The 24,476-nt window shown below is 41.3% G+C and overlaps 1 protein-coding gene across 3 annotated transcripts in view; it reads left to right on the top strand.

Moving 5' to 3' along the window:
• Window positions 1–23,398, top strand: part of dennd2b (DENN domain containing 2B) — a 52,693-nt gene extending 29,295 nt beyond the window's left edge. For all 3 annotated transcript variants that reach the window (XM_031748678.2, XM_031748677.2, XM_039610440.1), the window contains exons 5-20: window positions 1,955–2,076; window positions 3,353–3,568; window positions 3,965–4,061; window positions 4,237–4,281; window positions 4,380–4,564; window positions 5,275–5,384; window positions 5,894–5,963; window positions 8,119–8,196; window positions 9,103–9,243; window positions 9,359–9,507; window positions 18,866–19,043; window positions 19,967–20,008; window positions 20,850–20,961; window positions 21,991–22,230; window positions 22,527–22,613; window positions 22,918–23,398. In XM_031748678.2, the coding sequence (XP_031604538.1) occupies window positions 1,955–2,076; window positions 3,353–3,568; window positions 3,965–4,061; window positions 4,237–4,281; window positions 4,380–4,564; window positions 5,275–5,384; window positions 5,894–5,963; window positions 8,119–8,196; window positions 9,103–9,243; window positions 9,359–9,507; window positions 18,866–19,043; window positions 19,967–20,008; window positions 20,850–20,961; window positions 21,991–22,230; window positions 22,527–22,613; window positions 22,918–22,952 (1,907 nt within the window). In that variant the 3' untranslated portion in view covers window positions 22,953–23,398. The remainder of the gene's footprint in view (window positions 1–1,954; window positions 2,077–3,352; window positions 3,569–3,964; window positions 4,062–4,236; window positions 4,282–4,379; window positions 4,565–5,274; window positions 5,385–5,893; window positions 5,964–8,118; window positions 8,197–9,102; window positions 9,244–9,358; window positions 9,508–18,865; window positions 19,044–19,966; window positions 20,009–20,849; window positions 20,962–21,990; window positions 22,231–22,526; window positions 22,614–22,917) is intronic.
• Window positions 23,399–24,476: the final 1,078 nt, after the last annotated feature.

Raw genomic sequence — 24,476 nt, 5'->3', positions numbered from 1 at the left:
AATTAAATAAATAAATAAATGTTTTTCTTTCCCATGAGAACTTTGACTTCCTTGACTTTCTTGGAAGGACGCCCACTCACTTGTTGTCAGTTGGCACTTGTGCTTGATGTTAGGTGTTTATCTTAAGATCGCTGGCCTTTTTTGACCTGCGCTACAGTGTTACTATGGTTGCATGATGTATGGTGACATCAGGGAACCGTGTAAGTGCTTTTAACTAGCGTAGCTGATAAATGGTGTGCCGGTGATTGATCTGTTTACAAGCCGATGAATCACACCCTGTGCACCAATGACACCATGATTCAGCTGTCTGCTCTTACCCCACTGCGAATGAATCTGGGCGACTGTCTGCTACGTGTAATGAGCGATTAAACAGATGCACCTTAGACACATAAAGCAAGCTGTAATTTTGTTATGGTGCCTGAAATACTGTACATTCTGCCACAAAACGTCGCCAGCGTGGTCACGGGAGAGACTGTCTTTGTGACGGAGGCGCTGTACGGTTTGCGGTCCTGCCAGAGGTTCTTCTATAGCGTCCATCCCTGATGTAGTTTTGTTTCAGTGGTTGAGCATTGCTACAAGCTCGCCACTTTAGAGGGTAAACTGATCCTGACATTGTTGGTGTAGTTTGTTCTGAGCCTCGCCCTGCCCAGAGCGTCCATTGTGTGTACGCAGAAATGTACAATCACAGTGTGCAGCTGAGGTGTGTCCCCTCCCTGCGTAATGCTGCGTGTCTGGGAGTGTGTTAGGGAGAGATCCTGATGTTTGTAATCAGAGGAGCAGATTAGTACCCTCCAGTACATGAGCAGCTATAGAGACATATGATTTTCCCAGCAGGCTCTCATTACAGTATAGCTTTGGTTTAATGGCGCAGCGGCACAATGTGGGGTCAGACTGAGCCCTCTGATTCTGCCCCGCAGCTTTAATGATGCACATAAAAATAACTCCACTCAACTAATTGACTGCGTGACACAACATAACGCCCCGAAAGTCCCCATCCAGTGTACATTGTCTATGCATGGGTGTGTGTGTGTGTGTGTGTGTGTACAGGTTAAATCATTAACCTAAAAATAGGTAACTGAACAAAGCTATGGAAGCATTTTTTTAAGTTAGGTGCTTAAAAAACTCTCATTGTTGGAGGGTTCACCAGGTTTTTTCTTTCAAACACAGCTACCAGATGCACTTCTGTTGCCAGATAACACTGATTTTCTTTCTTTTAAAAGTTCCCTTCATGCATTTCGACGCCATCTGGCTCTGTTTTTTGTTCTTCGCCGTGGTTTCTTCTCTTTCTCACAACCTTTTTCAGACCCTGCCAAAAAACTATTCTCAGAGCACATGTCTGAATAGACACGGACTGTGGTGTTACACAAGTTCTCTCTTTATTGAAGTTGGTCCCCTGCCAGGTGACATCAGCGAGAGCCATGCTATGCTCTGTAATGTTCATGCTCTTTGCTTTCCTGCCATCATTTAGTGACTGAAGTACAGCTATGGAGCGGTAGCAAAATCTGTGCTTATTGCAGGCCTAAAATAATTTGACAAATGAGACCTGAACGCTTGTTTGTCAGCCTCTTTATCAGATTGTCTTATGCAAACAACAAACATATAAATATATACTTAGTGGATGTAAACTTGAAAGAACCAGTGGTTATTGGAAAGGTCATTGTATAACTCATTATGTACTCTTCTTTTGCTCTCTCACTACAGTTTATATATCTGGACAGTGACTCAGTTGGAAATTAACTTGGGTCGGCTGTGAATGTCCTTTGACTTACCTTTCATCACTCATCTCTTTTTGAAATAACCTAGGGAGGCCTTCTTGGACCTCTGACACCTTTAATCGCCCTCTATTTACCCTCTTCGACCCCTCGGCCTCGTCTGTCCTCTCTCAGGAACGGCCTGCGTCCACAAACTGTTGCCAGCTGTACTTCTACAGTGAACACTCACTTTATTCCCACAGAGAAGGAGAATCCATATGAGGACGTCGACCTGAAGCGGCGGAGTTTGGGCCGGACGTCTCGTCTTTTGGAGAACAACCGCTCTTGGTCCGTCATGGACAGGAAGCTGAACTCTCCGCCTCAGGTAACCCAGGAGCGCAGATGTGTTTTCTTGTAGTAAATATAACACACATCCCCTTTCGGGGTGTCACGGATGAAACCTGGATAATGTCTTTTAAAGAATCTCACACCTCATTTGTGTCACTCCAGGAAACAGCTTGACGTGTTTAGACCTTGCGATGTTTACAGAAAGGGCCATCTGCTGATTTAGTCTGTTCGCTTCATTGCCAGGCACATGCCTCACACTATGTAAAGTAGGAGGCCGGGGAGAAAAGGGGTACATGTGGTAACAACAAGCACTGTTTAACACTGCTGTAAACACTGTTTGAACTGCTACTTTTGATAGAGAAGTCAATCAGAGAAGTCAGTCATTTCCAGAGTAGTGCTGAGAAGCTGAAGAACGTTTCAAGTTATCACATGTAAAGGAAAAACCCACGCTTTGAAGATGGACATGCTTTTTTGAGTTGTTCCTTTGACTGCCACTCCCTGTGACTGCTTCACAATAAACCTGTATTCTCCTGCTTAAATGCTTTAATGTTTTGTTTGCATTGACACTAACACATTAAAGCATTGTGGCCCACATACGGACCAGTGAAACTGACCTTTCTGTCAGTGCACAGCTATTAAACTACACATTTAAACCCTGGTATATTTTAATAAAAGAAAAATAAGTGCAATTTAAACAATACATGTTATTGTTATCTTATTGTGGGGTCTTCAACTTAAAATATAAAGTGCCTTGAGGGAACTGTTATTGTGATTTGGTGCTATATAAATAAAATTGAATTGAATTACTTGTCAGTTTTTCTACGTAATAAAGAAACGTTGTTATAGTAAATGAAAAAAATCAGTCAGCACCACACTTTGGGTTTAAATTGTAAGAAAACACTGTTAAAATTACAGAAAATGTTTTTGTAGCTCATTGCACAGACTGTCCTGTAATTATTAAACACAAAATAAAACAGAAAATATTTGTTAATTGACAGAATATGTCCTTTTTTTTCCTTTTTACTTTGAAACCACCATTAAAATGACAGATTTCTATGAAAAAAAATGGAAATTTCTGTCCTTGAAGTTCAAAATTCAGGCTCTCTTTCCAAAGCTGTCGAGCAGGCCATATTAGAGGCCAATTCTGGCCCCCGGGCCTTATGTTTGACACCTCTTTATGACAGGAAATGAAAAGCTAGGTAGGCAGATCACTACGCAGTGTAACTGAGATATAAAGATATTGCTTAAAGCTGAGTGTTATTACAAGTGAATGAAAGGTACCAAACCTGCTGCTTTCTTTTCTCTGTATCTAGCTGCCTTCCAAACCCAGTAGTCAGTCCCTTCACTTGCCTGCTCCGAGCGACAGGAAAAGCCATCGGATGTCGCAGCTGACCAAACGCTACAGCCACGACGAAATGCTGCTTCTCCCCCAGATAGGTGTATCACCTTCACCTTGCGGCCTGCTGGATGATAGCCTCTGTAGCACAACCGATACCCTGGCCTCACACAGGCACTGGAGGATCCCCAAGGTACACACTGCGAAACTGTACAAAAACACCTACACTAAGTCCTCGCAGAGCTCCAGCCGTGTTCACTCTGTGTTCCTGCTTCACAGATCATCTCAGGTTTCAGTCAGAGTCAGTGGAGCTCTGGATCACTTGTAATTCCACAGTTTGGAATAGGTGTTTTTAAGATAGAGTGCCTTGATGCGTGTAATCACTGTTGTAATCACTGTTTAAATTTGCCTTTTTCTCAAGAAGTCCCCTTAATGCCTTTCTGTTGTATTTCTCTGCACCCTTTAACACACATGTACTGTATTTCACACTGTTAGCTTTGGCCGTGCACATCTCTGCTTCCTATACTTAGGCTCAAGAGAAACAAAACCTTAGGTTTCTGATAGAATTTACTCCTTCCTCCATCTACAGCTGGTCCAGAGGATCAACTCCATTTACTGCACTAAACGTGGGAAGAAGAGGTTGAAGAAGCTTTCCATGTCCAATGTTGAGACTGCATCTCTGAGAGGTATTGCTTTTCTATATTCCCCTTCATCTTCTGGCCAGATAAGCAAGTAAATATTTGTATCTCAGCCACCCACGTAGCGTTCCCTCTGTGTCCCTTTTGCGACATAAACACATGTTTGTGAAGAAGCACCCTGACCCATAGAAAACCCTCTTCTCTGTGTAATATCTGTCTCCAGACGACAACAGCGAGAGTGAGAGCGACTCAGACGACCGGTTCAAAGGTTAGCGAGCGCAAATTTTTCGGATACCTTCTGTTTAATTGACTGACCTGCTGGAACCTCAGATTTCATTCGTGTATTATGTTTGCCCCGTTTCTCAGCTCACACCCAGAGGTTATTAAAGTTACAGTCCATCCTGCGACGAGCCCCGAGCTATCGAACACTGGAGCTGCAGCTCATCGAGTGGCAGGAGAGGGAACTCTTTGAGTACTTTGTGGTTGTTTCTCTGAAAAAGAAACCCAGCAAGAACTCCTACTCCCCAGAGGTCACCTACCAATTCCCCAAGGTAAAAGCCACAACTGGGTCCTGCTGCTGGTTGCCTCTGACAACTTTTACTTGGGGCGTAACAAGAATGCAGAGCCAGAATTGCTTTGAAACAAAGCAAACATGCAAAAAAAAAAAAAGGCGACCATAAAATTCCTTAACCGACGTCACTAGGTTTTTAGAAATCACAAACTGTGCACAGATATGTCACCACTGAATGGTTTCCAAAGCATAAATAGTTCAGAACCTCCTGAGTGTTATTATTACGTGACTTATAAAGCTGTTACTGCAATGATATTATTCTTACTATTAAAAGATCATGTAGAGGGTTTCTAAAATTTCCCCCCATTTTGAGCCTTAAAACACTTCTTTCACATTTGACCCTGCAGGCTGTTTGAAGTTGTGTGGGTTATTACAGCTTATAAATTAAAGCCCTGTAGGTCTGTTTATAATTAAAAATAACCAGGATCCATTCACGCCACAGGAAAACCCCCGAAAGGGTATTTTTCTAATTACTGTTCAGCTGACGTGTACACTGGGAGAAGTTAATCTCAGACGGCCAGAGAGCACTCTCTGTGTAGTTGAATTAGAGAGGACATGAGGGAGTTTAACCTTGAACAGGAGAAAAGTTAGTCTGGTCATTTGTAGGTCATCCATGGGGGATTTTAATAAAGGATGACAGAGTTATGTGAAGGAGGATGAGCTGACTGGAATCCTCTCCTCACCTCACAGCTGGATAGGCCCACCAAGCAGATGAGGGAGGCAGAACAGAGGCTCAAAGCCATTCCCCAGTTCTGTTTCCCAGATGCCAAAGACTGGAGTCCGGTCTCAGAGTACAACAGGTACGTCCAGCAGTCTTCCACACAGTGTCAAATTCCTTTCCTTACCTGTCTGTTGGGCAACAGAAAAAAATAGAAACTATAGAAATTTCACATCTACCTCACCCTGTAAGGGTCACCTAAGGGCGACCCTTACAGGGTGAGGTTTAGGTTTTCCTCTGCTGAATAGACGCCAGCTTCTGAAATGACGTCTCATGCATGTTAAAAGTTTTTCCATTTGGCTCCGTTCTGTAAAAGGTGGATTTTTACTAAACCCAAATCCACAGCGGACATTATAACTGATAACAAATGATACTGTACTTTATTTAATCAATAACAATATACTAATGATGGTAATCTTTCACACACCTCCACCCTTTTATCTGTGCACTCCACCTACTGCACCGTTTGAATGTGTAACCATGCCAGGCCCAATACAATCGTGCTCTGTTTTATCACAAGCATCTGCTGTTGTGTTCACGACTGTGTCTTTGCGTTGCTCCTCATGTGCATATATTTGTTTTTGGCCTCAGCGAGACCTTCTCCTTCATGTTGACTGGGGAGGACGGCAGCAGGAGGTTTGGGTACTGCAGGCGCCTGCTGGTAAGCTGCTGTTCATCTCCCTGTCCGCACCCCGCTGAGCCCCTGTTTGTTGTGACAGACGCTTTTATTTGAACACTCGATGTAGTTTTCCTGTCGCGCTGCTGATGTGACCGTGTGCTGTGTCGGAAAAGGAAAGAAATCGCTAAGAATAATAATGTCAAAAAATAAAACATGAAAAACTAAACTGGGTGTGAAACGCTTGAAAAAATAGATGCGGACAAAGATTATCGCACTCACTGTTACAGCAGCTGAGCAGCGTGTGTGTGTGCCCAGTAAATACTTTAAATAGTGTTAGCAGAGCAACAAACACCCAAACTACACACGTGAGATTTCAGTGGCTACAAAATACATAAACTGAAAAAAAATATGTTTAATGAAATGTGCAGCTCTGTTGCATTTTAAATTGAATACACTTGGGAAGAAATATTGCCTTAAAAGATAGAACGCGGTCATAAAAAGCCCATAAAAATGTTGTAAAATATAATAATTGAAGATAAAAACCCAGTTAGGACTGACTCATTGAATTCAACAACGGTTTCTCGGGCGAGGCAAGACAAAAAGAAACCATGAAAAATCCAAACATTGTCATTCTGGAGCATTTCCTCTCCGTAATTAGGCTGGCGAATGCTTTGAAGTGTTTCGTTGAGCCTCCCATTTAGCTTGCGGGTGGAGAGCATGACTGTGTGGGATTCTGCTAATGTGCTGGCGATTTTTGTTTGCCGTTTGCCTTTGCAAAAAAAAAAAAAGCGTGCACGCAGAATGCACGGTCTCAGACGCTTACCAGGAGCGTGTGTGCTGTTTAACAATCAGATTTCTTGGTATTCTTTAGATCAGCAAAGTGTTTTCTTATGCATGATCCGCTTTGTTGATCTGAGATTCTTTTTGATGGAAGCAGATTTTAATGACGGTAGACAGAGACAGATAGGGAGATGGGGAGAGAGGTGAGCTGCTCTCCTCCAGTAACTTTGTTTCCTCCCCGCTGTCTGTCCAGCAGTTGGCAGCAGCCGAACATTCCTGAGGACTTGAATCAAGCTCCACATAGTTGATTTAATCATCCATTTGGAAAGGCAGAGGAGAAACTAGAGGAGAAAATTGTATTCCTAATATGGACAAGTGGATTTGTCTGTGTGGCCTGTGTTCATTTGTGTCTGTGTTTTTAAGTGTCTGTGCCCCCGGTGTTTCTATTTGAGCGCACAAAGGACAGCAGATAGGATCAGACAGAGCAGATAAACCACCTATGTTTATCCGCATGAAAGACTTTCACCTCAGATGACAGATTGACTCAAAGACTTCACATTTAAGCATCTTATCTTCACGTTATCATCCGTGTAGTTTCATGGTCCCTTTATATATTTGTAATTATATACAATAGTGTTTGGAAGTCTTGAATCGCCCCTTGTTGGATTATTCTTCAATAACGTAGAGGTTCGTCCTCGGGGGAGGCCAATCGTGACTGATTGTGTTCAGTCGTGTGTTTTTTCTATCCAGGTATGCTTTTACTGCATGGGCAGCGTGTTTAGGATCATTGCTTGATAGATCAAAATCTGATGGTACTTTTCTGTACTTTTGTTAATAATTCCAACAACACCACTGGCTGAAGTGCAGCCCAAAACCATGACAGAGCCACGGCTGCTTTTTAAATTTAGTTATTTTTGGCGTTTTCTTTAATAGAATGAACTAAAGAAATGTGAACAAATGATGTGTTTTTGTGACAGGCTGGTAGTAACAAAATGTCTAAAGTTGATTCTTTGTTTTCTATGTTGTGAGGATACAACACTGATGCATCCCTTGAGTTTAGGTTCCTTGTTTATGCTTGAATGATTCATAGGTCAGTGTTAAGTGTCTTAACAAGCAAAAACAAATATTCCTGTGAAGATCATCAGGTACGAGGACTGGGCTGAAAATAAGCAAAATAACAGCCAAGAAACCCTCGAGAACTATTGCTCAAGACCACTTTAAAAAATTACAAAAAAATGTGTTTCCTTGGAAGTAAAATATAAAGAAAAGAGGTGTGACTCCAGACTTTTGGACAGCACTGGATATAGGGCTACCTTGTTAATCCCTTCCTTCAAGTGCATTTATAGTTATTATTTTTTTAAGGATATCTCTGAATGGGTCTCTTCTGGTAAAGAGTTTATTCTTTTTTCTCTTACAGCCGACTGGGAAAGGACCTCGCCTTCCTGAGGTGTACTGTGTCATCAGCAGGCTGGGCTGTTTTGACTTGTTCTCTACAGTGAGTTCAGTCTTGTCCTCTAGCCACACATACAGTCAATGCACACAGACACACACACACATAAAAAGCCAAATTTCTGCATGCGGTACTGTAGCTGTGGTTAACCTGTCTCACAGCTGAAGGAAAAGACTTTCAGCAGACCTTGTGCCGAACGCCTGTTCGTCAGTAAGGCTTGTTTCAGCTTCTTTTCCCTTTTTTTGTAACCCTCTGATTTCCCAGAGTAATTGTTTCTCTTGCTTTTTTCTCACTGGTGCTAACGCAGAACAGAGCAGTCACTCTGTGTGACTCTTTCAGCCTTATCTGATTCCTTTATTATTTCAGCCCAGACTGTTGAATGTTGAATGTTTTAAGGATATGGTGCATATAGATATAGAGACTGCAGTAACTGAGTAAAAGTAGAATAAGTTCCCCATATTGATGAAGTATTCACACACTGTCAGTATGGGTGTGTGCCTTTATTTGTACTGGTGTTTACTTCCTAGAACCAAACTAGTTTTGGATCCTGTGATATTTAAGCACCCTTAGCAGATGCCCAAAGAGAGCAAGAGAATGGCTGCGATGTTTCAAATGTAAATTAGATTTATAAAAAAAAAAAAAAAAGCTATCATGATAAAGAAGGAGGTCAGTGTTTGATTTCAGAGGAAGCTGTATGTGTGTGAAGAGAGAGCAACAGGGGTGATATCATATGACCTCCAAAATGAGCAATTCCCCCAATCAACTTTCCAGACAGGAGGCAGCTCGGACCAAAACAGGCAGACAGGGACACTGGGTGGAATTTTCCTCACACAAAGGCATGGAAATAGATGCTTTTGCTATTTTTCAAAACAGAAAATGAGAGCTAGACAACTATGAGCGCTTAAAGCCACAACAGTATGTTTCCATTAATTGTCAACACCCTCTTTTCAGATCCTGGATGAGGTAGAGAGACGGAGAGGCATCTCAGCAGCTCTGGTCTATCCCTTCATGAGGAGTCTGATGGAGTCCCCCTTTCCTGCTCCAGGGAAGATCATCAAAGTAAAAACCTTCCTTCCCGGTGCAGGAAATGAGGTCAGAGCTACAGGCACAACACAACACAACTGCTTTTTGTTTATGACCGTTAGCTCAGTACACTTTGGCAAAGTGCACTCAGTAAATCAGACTCACGCTTTCTGTGATCACTCAGGTCATTGAGTTGAGGCGGCCCACCGATTCCCGACTGGAGCACGTGGACTTTGAAAGTCTGTTCAAATGTCTCAGCGTGCGGCAGGTGATTCGCGTCTTTGCCTCGCTGCTGCTGGAGCGGAGAGTCATCTTTGTGGCTGATAAACTCAGGTAAGTGTTAGAGTTAAAAAATTGGTCTGCAAAGTTCACTGGTGCAACCATTTGTGCATACTTTATATTTGTATATCCAAAAAAATATCTCATTGGATACGTAATTTCAGACATTTTTTGTGATAAATTCTCCTGGGAATTTTTGAAAAGAACACCAAAATTTCAGACTTCAGCCTCAAGACTCAGACTTCTGCCTTCATTTTATATATAGATGCATCTCTGTGGGGTAGCGTTTAACAAATTTGCCTCACGCACACAAACATGATCCGTGGTTTGAGACCAGACACAAAGTTCTGATGAAAAATAAGGGAGCTGCTGAAAGAAGTTTTACTTATACTGTGATTATATTGGCAACTGAAATGGGAGCACACTTGTGTTCTTTCAGTGTGGGCTATAACAGGCATTTTCCCTCTGTGCCTTTACAAAAAGCTGTATATAAAAGAAAGAGTGCCTTAAACAAACAGCCGTCTGGGTACATTGAAATCTGTGGGAAAAGACAAGTCAGCTCCTGTGCTTCGTGACCTCAGCAAAAACTGTTCCTGAGTTTATGGTCTAGTTTCAAATCTTTTTTTATACAATATGATGCTTATTTTCCAAGTTGTTCTCCCTGTTAAAGTCAAAAGGGATATAGCAAGGTATGCTATATTGTGATTGATGGGTTGCTATCCACTACAGTAAAGTAGTGTGACCATATAGATAATAGAGGACATATTTAGATTTATTAATCTGGCTCAAGATGGACATGTGCATGGAGGGATAGTGGATATATTGGATAAAGGATGGAGCTGCCAGGCAGAAGGGAAAGTGGAAGACCACAGAGGAGGTTCATGGATGTAATGATGGAGGACATGCAGAGGGTTGGTGTGACAGAGGAGGATGCTAGGGACGAAATCATCCACTGTGGCGACCCCTAAAGGGGAGCAGCCGAAAGGAAAAAGTTTGGCTTAAGAGGCCCTGACAGACTGGTTTGGTTTCCTACGCCTCCTTGTCATCTCAAATCAAAAAGTAGTTTAAGGATAGTTGGAAAGAAGCTTGCGTCCCTGAGTGCAGCGCACAACAAGAGATCACTTACATCAGCCGCGTGACCACTCAGTAAGCTGAGAATCTATATTAAATTAAATTCTCAATTTGTTCCAATCTGTGCGATGACACATCACACTCACTCTGTAGAGGAACTAGCAGGATAAGTGCTGTTTAGTGTCCAATCTGTTGTATCTAGAAAATTTCAGGGCTGCCTTAGTCTCATGCGGCCTATTGGAATCCCTCTTGTAAACACAGAGACGCGTAATAGCAGGGTTATGCTGTGGATTTGCCAACTGAAGCCTGACAGATGCATGTGTAACAGTTTCACTCTGATGTCTGATGTTTGGTAAGTATAAGAAAAAGTCAAGCAGCAGTGGAGTTTTGATATCAGAGGTGTAACGGGTCGCTTTCAAAGGAGAGGTAAAATGTGAAGTCTCCAAGGACTCAGTGTCCTCTTCTTACACAAAAGAGGGGGGTACTTTTAGAGCATTGGAGTCAAGGGTGGAGTGGGAGGAGATTTGAGTGGAGAAGTAATCTCTTCATGTATCAGAGCCCAGTTTAAACAAACATCAGTGGGGGCAGTGACTGTGAGGGGAAGGAATGCACTTCCTGTGTGTGCAACTCTGCCCTCTGTGATCTGTGGCTCAACTGTCACCGTTTGACTTACGATGTCACGTTCACTCCCTACGTACAAGTGACCTCGCGCTCTGCGTCCCCGGAGAAAATTTGTCTGAGCTGCTCATTAGCAGAGCTGATAGCATCGAGGAGTCATAGGGTGGGAATCACAAAGTGACTCGAGATAGAGTATTATTATGATATGTTAGCAAATAGCAGCGAGTTCTGCACGGCACTCATTGTTGATAGATCTTTGTAATATCTAGCTCAAGTGATAAACAAAGCATACTGATGGCTTCCAGAGAATACAGTCTTATACCTTCTGGTGATCCTCAGACATTTCCAAACATCAAGTTTACATTTATAATTTTTGACAACTCTTAGATGGATTGTCATGAAATTTTGTGCAGCTGCTCTTGTCCCCTCAGGGTTATTTGAACTTTGGTGACCCCGTGTCTTTTTATTTACCACCATCTTAAGTTTAAATTTCCAGATTTCTTCTTGTTTTTCTTTTTCTCACACTTATATGTTTCAGTTCATTAGACAAAGTTTAATATTAGTCAGCAATAACCAGATAAATACAAAATACAGTTTTTAAATCATGATTGAATTTATTAATGGAAAAAAAGCTATCCAAAACTACCTGGCCCTATATGTAAAAGTAATTACCCTACTAAATCTAATAACTGGTTGCGCCACCTTTGGCAGCAAGAACTGCAGTCAAGCAATTGCAATAACTGGCAATGAGTTTTACACACTGCTGTGGAGAAATTTTGGCCCACTCTTTTTTTGCACAATTGTTCTAATTCAGCCACATTGGAGGGATTTTGAGCATGAACGGCTTGTTTAAGGTCATACCGAAGCATGTAAACCCCAATAAAGTCGGGGTTTTGGAGTGACCACTCCAAAACCTTCGTTGGTTTTGTTTTGTTTGTTTTTTTGAGCCATTCAGAGGTGAACTTGCTGGTGTGTTTTAGATTATTGTTCTGCATAAACTGAGTGTGCTTGAGCTTCAAGACACAAACTGATGGCCGGACATTCTCCTTCAGGATTTTCTGTTAGAGCGCAGAATTCATGGTTCCATTAAAACGGAAAGTCGTTCAGGTCCTGAAGCAGTAAAGCGGCTCCATCACACTACCACCACCATGTTTGACTGTTGATAATCTTTTTATCAAGTGCTGTTGGTTTTACAGCAGATGTAATGCAATTCAAGATCATTGAGGATGATCCAGAAGATTTGTTTTTGAGACAAGTCTTTTCTTTTCGGTCAGCAGTGGTTTTTACCTGGGAACTCTCTCATAGATGCCATTTTTGTCCAGTCTCTTTCTTATTGTTGAATCATGAACTCTGACCTTAACTGAAGCAAGTGAGGCCTGCAGTTCTTTAGATGTTCCTCTGGTTCTTTTGTGACCTCCTGGATGAGTCGTCAATGCGTTCTTGGACTAACTTCAGTAGGACAGCCACTCCTGGGAAGGTTCATCTCTGTTCCAAGTTTTCTCCATTTGTGGATAATGGCTCTCACTGTGATTCGTTGGAAATCCCTTTTGTCTGATTTATTGCTTTTTGAGATCTTTTAGCTGCCTAAAAGATCTCTCAGTTATCAAGCCTGGACAAGGCAAGTGAAATTTAACTCAAACAAGAATGTAAAAAACTAAGAAAAAAACTTTTATGACACTGTACCTAATTATTAAAAACTCTGAAATATAAACTGAAATATAATACCCGCTTCAGATTTAGTCCCAAATTTAAATAACTGAGAAGCAGAAGGTTAGTTAAAATGTAACGAAAGAAGACATAAAACTGAAAATCAAGTTACACAAAACAAAAATAACATACACAACGTTTAAGGCAGCGTTCTCGACAGATACCTCTTAATGTTTGATCAGCTCAAACCAGTCCATGTTTAATGTCTATGGTTCTATGCATGTGTATATGCAGTACTGTCTTTTGATTTCATTTGAAAACATGATCTCTGTGCAGCTTTAATGACTCATGTGATAAAAGAGCTACTCCCTCTCCTTCTCTGGAACATAATCCATAGCAGACCGTGATATATGTTTCTTTCCCCTCAAATGTATACCCACCACCCGAAGGAACCGAGAGGAAAAGCTATTTTAGGCAATAGCTGCGTTCAATCAAGTCTCGTAAAAATGAACCGAGAGCTTTGCTGCTATTTCCAGAAGTTTTGCTGCTTCTACACAAAAGTCTGCAAAGACAAAGTCATTCACCCTCTGATGCCTGTAAAAACTAGTTGGATGTCTAATCACAGACACTCAGCATTAGCTGTACTGCTCTGTAATTGCTTTACTCAAGTGACCTGCAGATGTTGAATGAATTTTGTCAGTCCTGCAGGCTTATGTAAACAGTCACTGTCAGCCCTCTGGGTAGAGCTGAGAACGGTTACCAAATTAAATGTCTGGATTTATTGCTAAACATAAGCAGAGAAATACTCCTGCTGTATATTAGATTACAGATATTAATAATATGGTAATATGATTCTGTCCAGCTGTGCATAAATATATTTAATTAAAATAGCTAACAATGCATTTTTGTGAAAATGAAAAAATTACATTAAACCTGCCAGCTTTAATGGCCAGTTTTTAGATACACCAGGCACAAATTTCTGTCCATGCACTGATAAAAAACATGAGGGCAAATTCCAAATCGTCCTTGTATCTTTTTAATTTGATTTATCACTTTATACACTTACCAGTGTATGTCTGAAAGAGCTGCGTAAGAGTGATTGAGTGGGCAACGAAGAAGAGAAAAGAATTTAATGAAATGTGAGAAGTCTGGCTTTTTGAGGAAAGAGTGAAAAGAGGAGGGAACTGTGAAGGGAAACAAAACAATAGCTGAAAGCCTTTCTCACAGCCATGGCGAATTAATCAAGCTCACTTTTCTGTGGTGCAGCAGGCTGTTTGTGTTTCTGCATAGAGCCGTTCCTGTGTCCTCTTATAGTAAAACTACATGACTGAAAAAAATATTAAAAAACACGTATGAGGCGTCGTGTTCTTGGTTTTGCACTAAATTGCCTAAAAGTGAACTGCAGCTGTGGAGCTCGCCAACATGTTTTGCAGCTGCAGATCTGCAATATTATGATCAATGTGGTGACTGTAGCGCTCAGACAGGTAGAATTATTGCTGTTGCTGTAGGCATTTTCAAATCAGCAGGTACTGCAGCGTGCTTGTTTCATTTAGTCCACGGTTGCTCTCAGACACTTTCTCTGGCGTGTTCTGCAGAGCTGGTACAAAGCCAAAACCACTTTTAGCAACTCATACACTTTCCCATGTGGTATTCAACTCATCGACGCGCTGTAAATATGTGAAATGTTTCAGTGGAGAAAGATGTGGCTATTACATGAGTCTGAGCAGCTGATTTTTACATCAGTGAGCATATGTAACGGTAGACACCTGCACACTTCCATTTGCTCTCCAGACAGCCTTGATTAAACTCGGACGTTATTGTGGTTTTAATAAGAACATGTATGGAGTTTTCCATCAGGGGGCCATTTCTCAGTGTAAAATAGTTTGTGCTGTTTGACTGAGACCCAGTGACTGGAGACCCTAATGCACAGGAAGTGAGGGAAAACCATTTGTGGGGCTAAAGGAGCAAGCAGAGAACATTCTGCTAAAAGGATAAAAATACACCACTGGGAGCTTTCCCTAGCTATACAGTTCTGCATGTACTCTGCTGCCACTTCGTGTGACTTCTAGGTGTTATTAGGGGCTTTGAAGGAGGCCTGACACTGAGGAGTGGTTTTGTGGATCAGCTGGCATGTGACAGCTGTGGTTTGGTCTTCTCTAGACCCGTCTGTGGAATTCGTCTTCCCAATCTAACCGTTCTAAGACTGGTTGATACAACACAGAGCTGCAAAGCATGTGATGATACAGCCTTGCCTCTCTTTTTCTTGAATACTGAAATTTATCCTACTCTTCTTCTGGGCTTCACAGACTAAGCCTCCCGATCCCATGTTTCCTGGAGTATCTGCCAATTCATCGTCACACGCATTAAACCAGGCCCAGCAGACCCATGAGAGCTAATATGTGAGGATTAGCTCCCAAACCTCAACACACAACAGCTCCGAACAGACGTCACCTCTGTTGAACTCTCAGGATCTTTGTTTTCTCTTCTTTTCTTGAGAGTGGCATCATAAATTGAAACATAGATGTATTCCATCAAATTAAATGAGTCAAATTAATTTCCGTGGTGTAGTTTTTATTAGTAAAAAGGTATTAAAGCATTGAAATTCATGTATATTTACATATGTTTAAGTCAGCAAGTTAACTAAGTAACTCATTTAATTTCTAACATGTTCTCAATAATGATAAATATTAACATTTGCCATCTTACTTCGTACATAGCCTGCATATAAAAGCTGGACGTGCCTACTGTGATGTCACCCACGCGTTTCTGGACTGGAATCAAGGGTGGATCAGCAAAGCAAGCTAGCAAGCATGGTTAGGCCTCAGTCACACAGGCCTAGAGACCGGTTAACCACCATATGGTAACGATCAGTCATGACAGAAAAAACAAGTGTGTCACAGTAAAATAGACCCCGTTTACACAGGCCTACAGAGTGGTCGGTTTCCCTAGCAACCAGTGATGTGTGTATTCTGTCACTGGTTGGTGAGTGGTTTCTGGAGGTTGCTGGGAATCGCTGAGAGGGCTATGGTACTTCAGTGAAAAACCTCCTTGCAGTTACCTCGGTCACTAGCAGACTGCCCTTATTGCAGTTTGCATGGTAGATGCCAAATTGTCCGCAAACACTAGGAAACTATTTTCAAGCAAGAGTGAAACTGAATAGTGTTACACAAACCAGAAATGTTAGTGTCCTGAGGGCGGCCAAGGCAAATTGTTTGCAACCAAATCTACCACAAGGAGGTTTTTGGTGCACCACGCTCTTTATAACCAGTTTCACCTAGACTCAGCCTGAAGCCTCTAGCAGTCACTTACTGTCCGAGGCCTTAGAAAGCTGCATCTATAAACTGTAGAGATGAAACGCTAAGACACTGGTACTTGCTAGTTAGCGCTAACGGATAAATAAAATACTACAATTTTACTCCTCAAAACTGAAGCACTAAACTTCTTGAATGATCTGGAATGAACACATAGTAGTATTAGTCATGATATTTAATTCAAAATGGTCCAAAAGTCACCTGCAACACAAACACGGGCAGGAAGTCCAGTTCAGTGACCCAAATTTGTGAGCGAAGCCTAGCAGGAGTGGTAGAGCTATATCGCCAGAGTATGATTTAAATAGGCTGCAACTAACTTTAACAAAGTCCAAATGGAGTACAGTTGTTATGAAGGGGAAAACTATCCACAGAGACCAAAAATATTTTTGTATAAAGCTGTAAAGCTGCTTCTGAATGCAGTTTAGTTGGGGATTTTACCACAAGTGTCTATCACGACTTGTCTCAAGTGGCCACTCTAAGAACTGCAGTTTTTGTCACCTCCGACTTGGATTCTTTGTGAGTTGCTTTATTTTGATTTGTTGGGGTTAAATTTCCCAATTAGCACTAGAAAGTACAGAAAGTACATCTAAGACAGAAGTACTGCTAGTTTTATAATTATGATGGTCACAAACCAAAGAATTTTAATTCATTCAGTGGTTTTGAAAAGATTTCTTCCTCTTCCTGATCTTCCTCCCCTCAATCCCAACCAGTCACAGCAGATGACTGAGGTTTTTTCCTGTTATAAGGGAGTTTTTCCTTCCCACTATCAACAAGTAGTTGCTCAAAGAGGGTTGTTTGTTTTCTCTCTATTATTGAAAGATGTTACCTTGACATGACTTTCTGTGATTTGGTGCTACATAAATGAAATTGAATTCAGTGGAATTTCACATTTAGAATAAAGTGGCACTGACTGACTTTGTGGCAATGTTGATGTCATTGTTACCACCAATTTTGAGTGGCTAAAATCCAGCTTCTGTACTTATCTATACTGTACCAAGGAAAAAATATGGCTTTACCGTTTATTTAAAGTAACTCAAACGGTTTTATTTTAGTGTTTTACTGTTCTTTACCAATCAATGAATAAGGAGGCCAAAAAGCATTTTTCTTCTTATTTTATGACCTGTGTATGCCTGAAGCTTTGGTCTAGATCAAACGGGAATGTCCCACTCGCTCTCCAAAGTTGAGTGGCAACCTCTGGTAGTGCGGAGTGTTTTCGTTGCAAGTTCATTTTCTCCCAGGAGTATGCGGTCGGGGAGTGAGTGTAATTGATCCTTTTTGGTATCAGTGGTGTGCAGGGCTGTGTGTAGCCTGTGGCGAAGGTTTTCAGAGATCTGTGCCCCATCACTCCCTGTTGGAACTCGTCAAACCCAGGAGACGGGATCTGTTAGGAATTATCAAGCCCTCCTCAGGCAAATGGAAATCAGACTGGCCAAAGCAAAGCTGCAAGTGCTTCATGTTGTGAGTGAAATGTAAAAAAAAAAAAGAAGGTTGTATGCTGTGGTTATTGTAGCCTTTGGGTTTCGCTGTTGTAATTTTATTTTACTCTGTCTAGAAAACATTTTAATCTTGTCAATTTGACTCATGGGAAGTTCAGAAAAAAAACTCTGGAAGACATGTAGCTGGACTGGATATTGTGGAAAAAAAAGCTTTGGGAGTTTGTCAGTTTTCTCTGTATATTGCTCAGTAAAGTTCCTCTGTGCTGAAACAGAAATAGGTCACATAAAAGGGAGGAACTTTTGTTTGCTGTTCTGCTGTTGATGAAATGTATATATCTCAGATAACGTGCGTCATATACCATGTTTGATCCCTGGTCTCGGTCTTGAGCTATACTGATTTAGTGGTTTGTGTGTGTGTGTGTGTGTGTGTGTGTGAGAGAGAGAGATTGGACCCACAGTTTATTTTCACTCTCTTTGTGTACATGGACTGGACAGTATGTAGAAGACTGAGGGGAGTCTGGAGGGGGGGCGGGGTCAGCCACTGTCAACAAGCGACGGATCGTGAGAAAGACGTGCTGCTATTTGTGAGCTTCATGTTATACCACAGCTGTCGAAGTTAAACCGAGTTGCTGCTTTTTGTTATTGCGTCAACAAGACTCCAGCTTAACCATAGCAACATGTCAGAGTCACGCCACCCCTGCAGACAGAGTGGGGCAATCTCAAAATAATGCCGTTTATGGGGTTACGTTTCCTCGTTGTGGTCTATAGTAAATGGCGTTAACTGTTGGCACGAGAAGTGGAAGTGCAATAAATTAAGGCATTAATTTTTCCAGAAGCTGTGATAATAAGCTGCGATAACGTAAAAACTTTTGGGGGAAAGAAAAGAAAAACAAGTGTATTTGTGGAAGCTCAAGAACAGTCTGTTGGATCTGGCTGCACCTCAGATGAGCTGCAGGAAGAACAAAGAGTCCGAATACTTAGCTGTACTGTTATGGCTCATTTAAAGGCAACAGTTTCAGGGAAAAGAGGATCAAATAGTCATTTAACTTGGAGAATTGGAGTGTAGTGATGGAAATACATCGGCTGTGCTCCAATAGTTTGGAATGTGGCCCCAGTTAGTGATTTAGTAGTAATGATTTTCCAAACATTGCATTTTAAAGAAGAATATAACGTTCAACTTAGCATGACCGCAGCAGGTGGTGCTTTCTGAGTAAATGCTTGACTGCACAACCCTTTCAGTGTTTTTTTCTCCCTGTTTCAAGCTTGTCTGAATTAATCAGGTTAAACATGATTGATGTGTTTGCCTTCCTCTTTGTCTCCCATCATCAGCACCCTGTCCAGCTGCATGCATGCTGTGGTGGCGCTCCTCTACCCCTTCTCCTGGCAACACACCTTCATCCCGGTGCTGCCAGGGTCCATGCTGGATATCGTCTGCTGTCCCACTCCCTTCCTGGTGGGGCTGCTATCCAGCTCGATGCCTAAACTCAAAGAGCTGCCTGTAGAAGAGGCGAGTAGATTGTATTTAGACCATCAACTTTTCAATTTTCATGTTGATGTCAGCGATGTGTAAATGTTGCTGCGTAGAGTCCTGAATCTAAGGGATTTGGATGATAAGCTAAAACAGTACAGATCCACAGTAATTCCATTATGACCTGGCAACTGTGGCTGTTTCTCTTTCTGCCTCTGTTTTTATTATACTAGGGAACTAGCCAGGTGACGTCCAAATGATAAAAAAAAAAGGAAAACTGAGGTCTCATTTTTAGACCGCAGCTTTCAGACCTTATTAAACAACTTTGTGTGCCTGCTTCTCAAATATGAATACTTTTTTTGACTTAAAATGAGTATTTAGGGTTTTTTGGGCATCTACCAGCTGAGCGAGATGTGCACTCCAGCCGGGGTAAATTAGTTGATCAGTAAAAATAATGGTTACAGGTTTAAGACCAAGTCTTTCTACAAAACAGAATCTGGGTGAAGTAAAGTGTAGCAAGACTTCACTACACTGGTCTGTATCACACATGGCTCAATGTGGATGGACGGATGGCATCTGTGCTCTCCATCTGATTCTTTCTTTCGTATAAAATAAATATTTTGGCAGGGGAAGCCGCGTGAAATGAAATGGCCATTAGTTTGTTACAAAAGTGTTACTACACCCAGTTTTTTTCCCAGCATTGGCTGCATTAATGTATCAAACTGAGAAGCGACCATGTTAATCAGAGTTAACACCGACCCAATAACGAGTTGTTCGCGATGCCAGAAACCTGTTTCTGTCACTCTTCCAGTTTGTGATTCATTCATTATGACATTTCCAAAGTATGTTTACATCTAACATTGAGCCATTTTATGCAGAGTGCACTTTAAAGTTATATAATTCACCAAAGAGTTCTCATGTCTGCTGATCAAATAATGATATCCTTCTTTTCTCTTTTTTAGGCTTTATTGGTCGACCTGGAAACTGACCGCTTCATTAGACAGGTTGGTCTATGCATTTAAAAAGAAAACCATTAGCATTAGCATGAGCAGTGACCACTGTGCCCCAAGTGGTAATGTAAAGATAATGGCAAATTTCCATGTTCTTCACTCTTTTGCTCAAAAACATTAATTGGCATTTCTTTTATCTGGAACAATATATTAATAGGTAAAAGCAGCTTTAATTGTGACTTAACTCAGAAAAATTCAACAATTTTAAGTTCAAGTCCAAAACTCAGGATAGGAGTGTAATGACTAGATGAAGTAACGAAGCACACAGAGGTGATCTGGCCCAAGGGAAAAAGCCAATAAGGCATAGGTGAACTACATCAGACAACAACGAGGGTGGGAAAAGAACAAAGGCAGGAAGTAAAAATATAGCCACATTATGGAGAAAAAAAGCTACAAAATAACACAGGAAGTGACGGAAAGAGAGACATAGAACACACCTTCCTAGGCAAACAGGAAGACAGTGAGGAATGCAGAAAGCAGGAAAACAGTAAAGAAAAAGAGAAAAAAAACTAAGAGGAACCGCAGAGATCATTCCTGGGTGTCCTGGTTTTCTGTGGCAACATGTAATTGTGGTGTAACAGCTGTCACAGCAAAATGTCTCAATAATGTGTGTTACACAGCAGTAACTAACTAAAGTTAGCAGACAAGAGCGATCATGAGTAAGGAACAAAAACAAACAAACCAAAAAAACCTGACTGTATCAGGCTGAGTAGGAAGACTGAAACATTTCTTATTCCAGAAATTAGACAGTCATGCTCGTAAAAGGTTGCAGAGCATCTTCTCCACGTCATTGTTGTTGATCCGTAGTAACTCCAGCGCTTTCAACTGTCTGTAGATGGATGACGAGGCATCGCTGTTGCCGCGGAAACTTCAAGCAGCTCTCGAGCAAGCGCTGGAGCAGCGGAATGACATCATCAATCAGGACTCAGACAGCGAGTCAGACGAAGGTGAATAAGTGACTGAACATTCTCGGTAACACGGCAGATGTTCTTCTTGTTAATTAGGGCGACAGCGTGCGCGGTCTACAAGTCTGTGAAACTGGCTGGGAAATGACGTGTTCTGTTCTGCTGACAGTGAGTCATGAAAGGCTCATCTTTGAGATGAGCTAATGCTGTTTCTGGTGGTAGTAGTGTACATTTCAAGCTGACTGGAGCATAAGTGCAGTTGTTTCTAATTCGTCAATGTCTCTATGTGTAGTTCCCATGTGCCCTCGCAGTCAGGATTCCCAGTTTTCACCCAGGAGGCCAGGGTTTGACTCCTGGTGTGGAAATGAGGCTTTTATCAAGGAATCATGAATGGCTTACCTGTAATGGGCTGTCACAACATGCTTTACGGCACAGAAACAAAGAGAATTTTGACATAATAAGGCCAAATCATTTGTGTTTTTTTAAGGCTACTTCAGACAGTCTTATCTCTGCTTTCCAAATTCCCCTCCAAGACCAACAGCTAACACTCTGTGTGGTTATGTTACATGTGCCAAGTGCCACTCATAACCAGTTCTCACTAGTCCAGAAAGCCAACACACTTGTGCAACCCACAGTATAGTCCCATTGGACTGTAGGTGAAGGGAAAAATGGAACTACAACTACAACAATTAGCTTTCTTGTGCTAATATTAGTGGAAAGTAATAAAAAACAACAACAACATGATTAATCAAGAAAAGAAATAAGTAAAAAATATTGACCTGTGGTAAACTAGCCTTGGATGACAGTTGTAGCTCTGGGTGCTCTGATGGGCAGGATTTCAGGTTTTTCCTGCAGTGTCATTGTGCTTCACTTGACATCTTGTGACATGGGATAAACACAAAACTGTCACATCATTACTGTTATGTCTCAATTTTGTGGTTAACATGACTGAGGTTTGGTCTTTATTCAACAACTTTACTTTGCAAGCACAGCAAAATTCTTGATCTTCAAGGTTTAACAAAAGCTGTGGGCACATTTTATCGATTAACGCCTTCGCTTTTATCCCTGCAGAGTATAACTCCCTGAACAGCCTGGTGTCAGAGGCGTTCATCCGCTTCTTCCTGGAGACTATTGGACATTACTCCCTGTTTATCACTCAGAATGAGCGCGGGGAGCGCATTTTCCAAAGAGAGGCCTTCCGCAAATCAGTGGCATCGAAGAGCATCCGCCGTTTCCTGGGAGTCTTCATGGAGTCTCAGATGTTTGCAGGGTTCATCCAAGACCGGGAGCTCAGAAAGACACGAGCTAAAGGTAGACTGTTGGTCTCTGAGTGTCAGCTGGGTCTATGAACGCTCTTTCTTCCTTAAAACATTTCATGAGAAAGCTGTTTGCTTTTCTTTGTGGATTTCCACCCCTGCATTCCTGGTGCTCTCTGTGCAGAAGAAAGCATTGCACTTGCACTGACCTCTAGTGGCTGAAAGTTTTTCATCAGCATGCTTTCTCACTGAATCACAGCAGCTCCCTGAAGTATTGATGTTTCATATTCTCGTTCTTTTTCCTTCCTTTTTCTTTTTTTTGAAGAAAAATCTCTGCTGTTGTGTTGACAGGTCTGTTTGAGCAGCGGGTAGATCAATATTTGGAGGAGCTGCCAGACACAGAGCAGAGTGGAGTCAACAAGTTCCTCAGAGGCCTTGGTGAGTTCAGAAGCAGACATATTTTAGGAGCTGGAAAGTTATAAACAGAAATATCAAATATTTATTCTGCGTATGCTAATGTCATCTGAACAGGCAGAGCTACACAGCAGCTTTTACTACACCTCTGCACACTTTCACTCTCACTTTTTATTGTAAATATCTCACATGACATGAGCTAGCTGTGATAGGCTTCACCAATAAGAACTTAAACATGGATGTTTGCCAGTAATCAGATTTTTGTTTATACCGAATATTCGTGGCTTCGTTTCACACCGCTTAATAGATTCATGTATTTTATTTCCAGGAAGTAAAATGAAGTTTCTCCACAAAAAGAACTGAGGAGAAGACCTGATCTTTCAAGTCTCTGCGTCAAGACGACTCCCATTTTCCTCCTTTGTTTTGTTTTAAATGTTCTAAAAGCATGTACATATTATTTCACTGTAAGCTGTGATACTCTTCAGCCTATGTTTATAGTATGAGATAACAATAGCAGGACGGTACACAGCAAGTGAGTCGTAGAGTAACCACTGATGTCTAGTCGTGCTTGTGAAGAGTGTTATCGGAGTGTGTGAGTGTATGTGACTTGAAATGGGTTGCAGGTGGGCGTAGATGTACAGATATGTTTTACTTTTTGCATTATTTTACGACAGTGTTTTTCTCTGTTTGACCTAAAGCTTATTCAAAAACTGTACATGCAATACAATGAAGAAAATGGTTTGAAATCTTCCTGGAGATTTTTACAGTCTTTTATTAAAAGTGATCATTAAAATTGTTTCAGTGCCCGAGTGTAAGCGTTGAGCTTAAACTTTACTCTATTCTTTATTCTTATTAAGCTTTATTCATTCATTTTATTATCAAAACAAGGCCCAAAGCAGTACAGACTTCCCAGTCAGACACAGACATATATTTCACATTTTGCCTGATGATGAAAACTCACCTCCTTTTACCGCTGACATCTCAATGACAGCCGCTCCCAAAGCTGTGCATTAGGTTGGTGAGATCCCAAAAGGCGCAGTAGTCTAACACCGGCTACCACATGCTGCTGGTAACCTAATTACGTCTGTGCACATCACTCCGGTGGCTGTCGCTGCCACGCTGTTATTAGCTCTCCTAACTGAGCGGCTCGCTGTTGATTCCAGGTGCCATGGTGCTTTTCTCCTGCCAGTGTCTTTATCGCAGTTAAGAGTGACATTTGATGTGAAGTGGTCGTGCAGAGACTTTCGGATAAAGAACTGAGAAGAAGAATTTTTTTGCTTGAGCAAAAGTTGTGAAATCAAGTTATAATAACAGTGAACCTACAATTATGCTTTCAGAATGTAGTAAACACACACAAGTACTAGTATTTAATATTTTACTGTGGAATATTATCATTCATAGATGTAATAACTGAGAGTTTTACAATCCCCCAGTCCACCTGACATTACAGTGTCTCACCACTTTAACTTCCTGTGACCTGAGATTGTATTTTGATTTCTTCTAGTTATTTGTGATTAGAACCTCAGTATGTAAACCAAACTTCCTCTTTGAACAGGAAGTTTACGAAAAAAAGAAAGAAGAAGAAGCATCTCCTCATATGAGGATATTGGTTTTCTTTTGCAGCGCAGCACAATAAAGTCAAAGCTGCTTAACACAGCATGCAACACTTAATAAACAGAATGAAACCCGAAATATCTTCATGTAACAACAAAGGGTGACAGGAAGTTAAATGTCGCAGCTGAATCCAACTCTTATGTTGGTGGCTCTGTTATTTAAACATATTTTTATTTTTAAACAGATTTTTTTTTATATTCATCTGAAATATGTTTAGGAAAAAAGTAAAAAGTGCAATAATTCCCTTTAAAATTGATTGCAGCTACAGTGGCA

This window comes from Oreochromis aureus, linkage group 1, assembly GCF_013358895.1.
Source record: "Oreochromis aureus strain Israel breed Guangdong linkage group 1, ZZ_aureus, whole genome shotgun sequence".
NCBI classification, from domain to species: domain Eukaryota; kingdom Metazoa; phylum Chordata; class Actinopteri; order Cichliformes; family Cichlidae; genus Oreochromis; species Oreochromis aureus.
The sequence above is the reverse complement of the archived record's forward strand: the minus strand, read 5'-3'. Positions and strand labels throughout refer to the sequence as shown.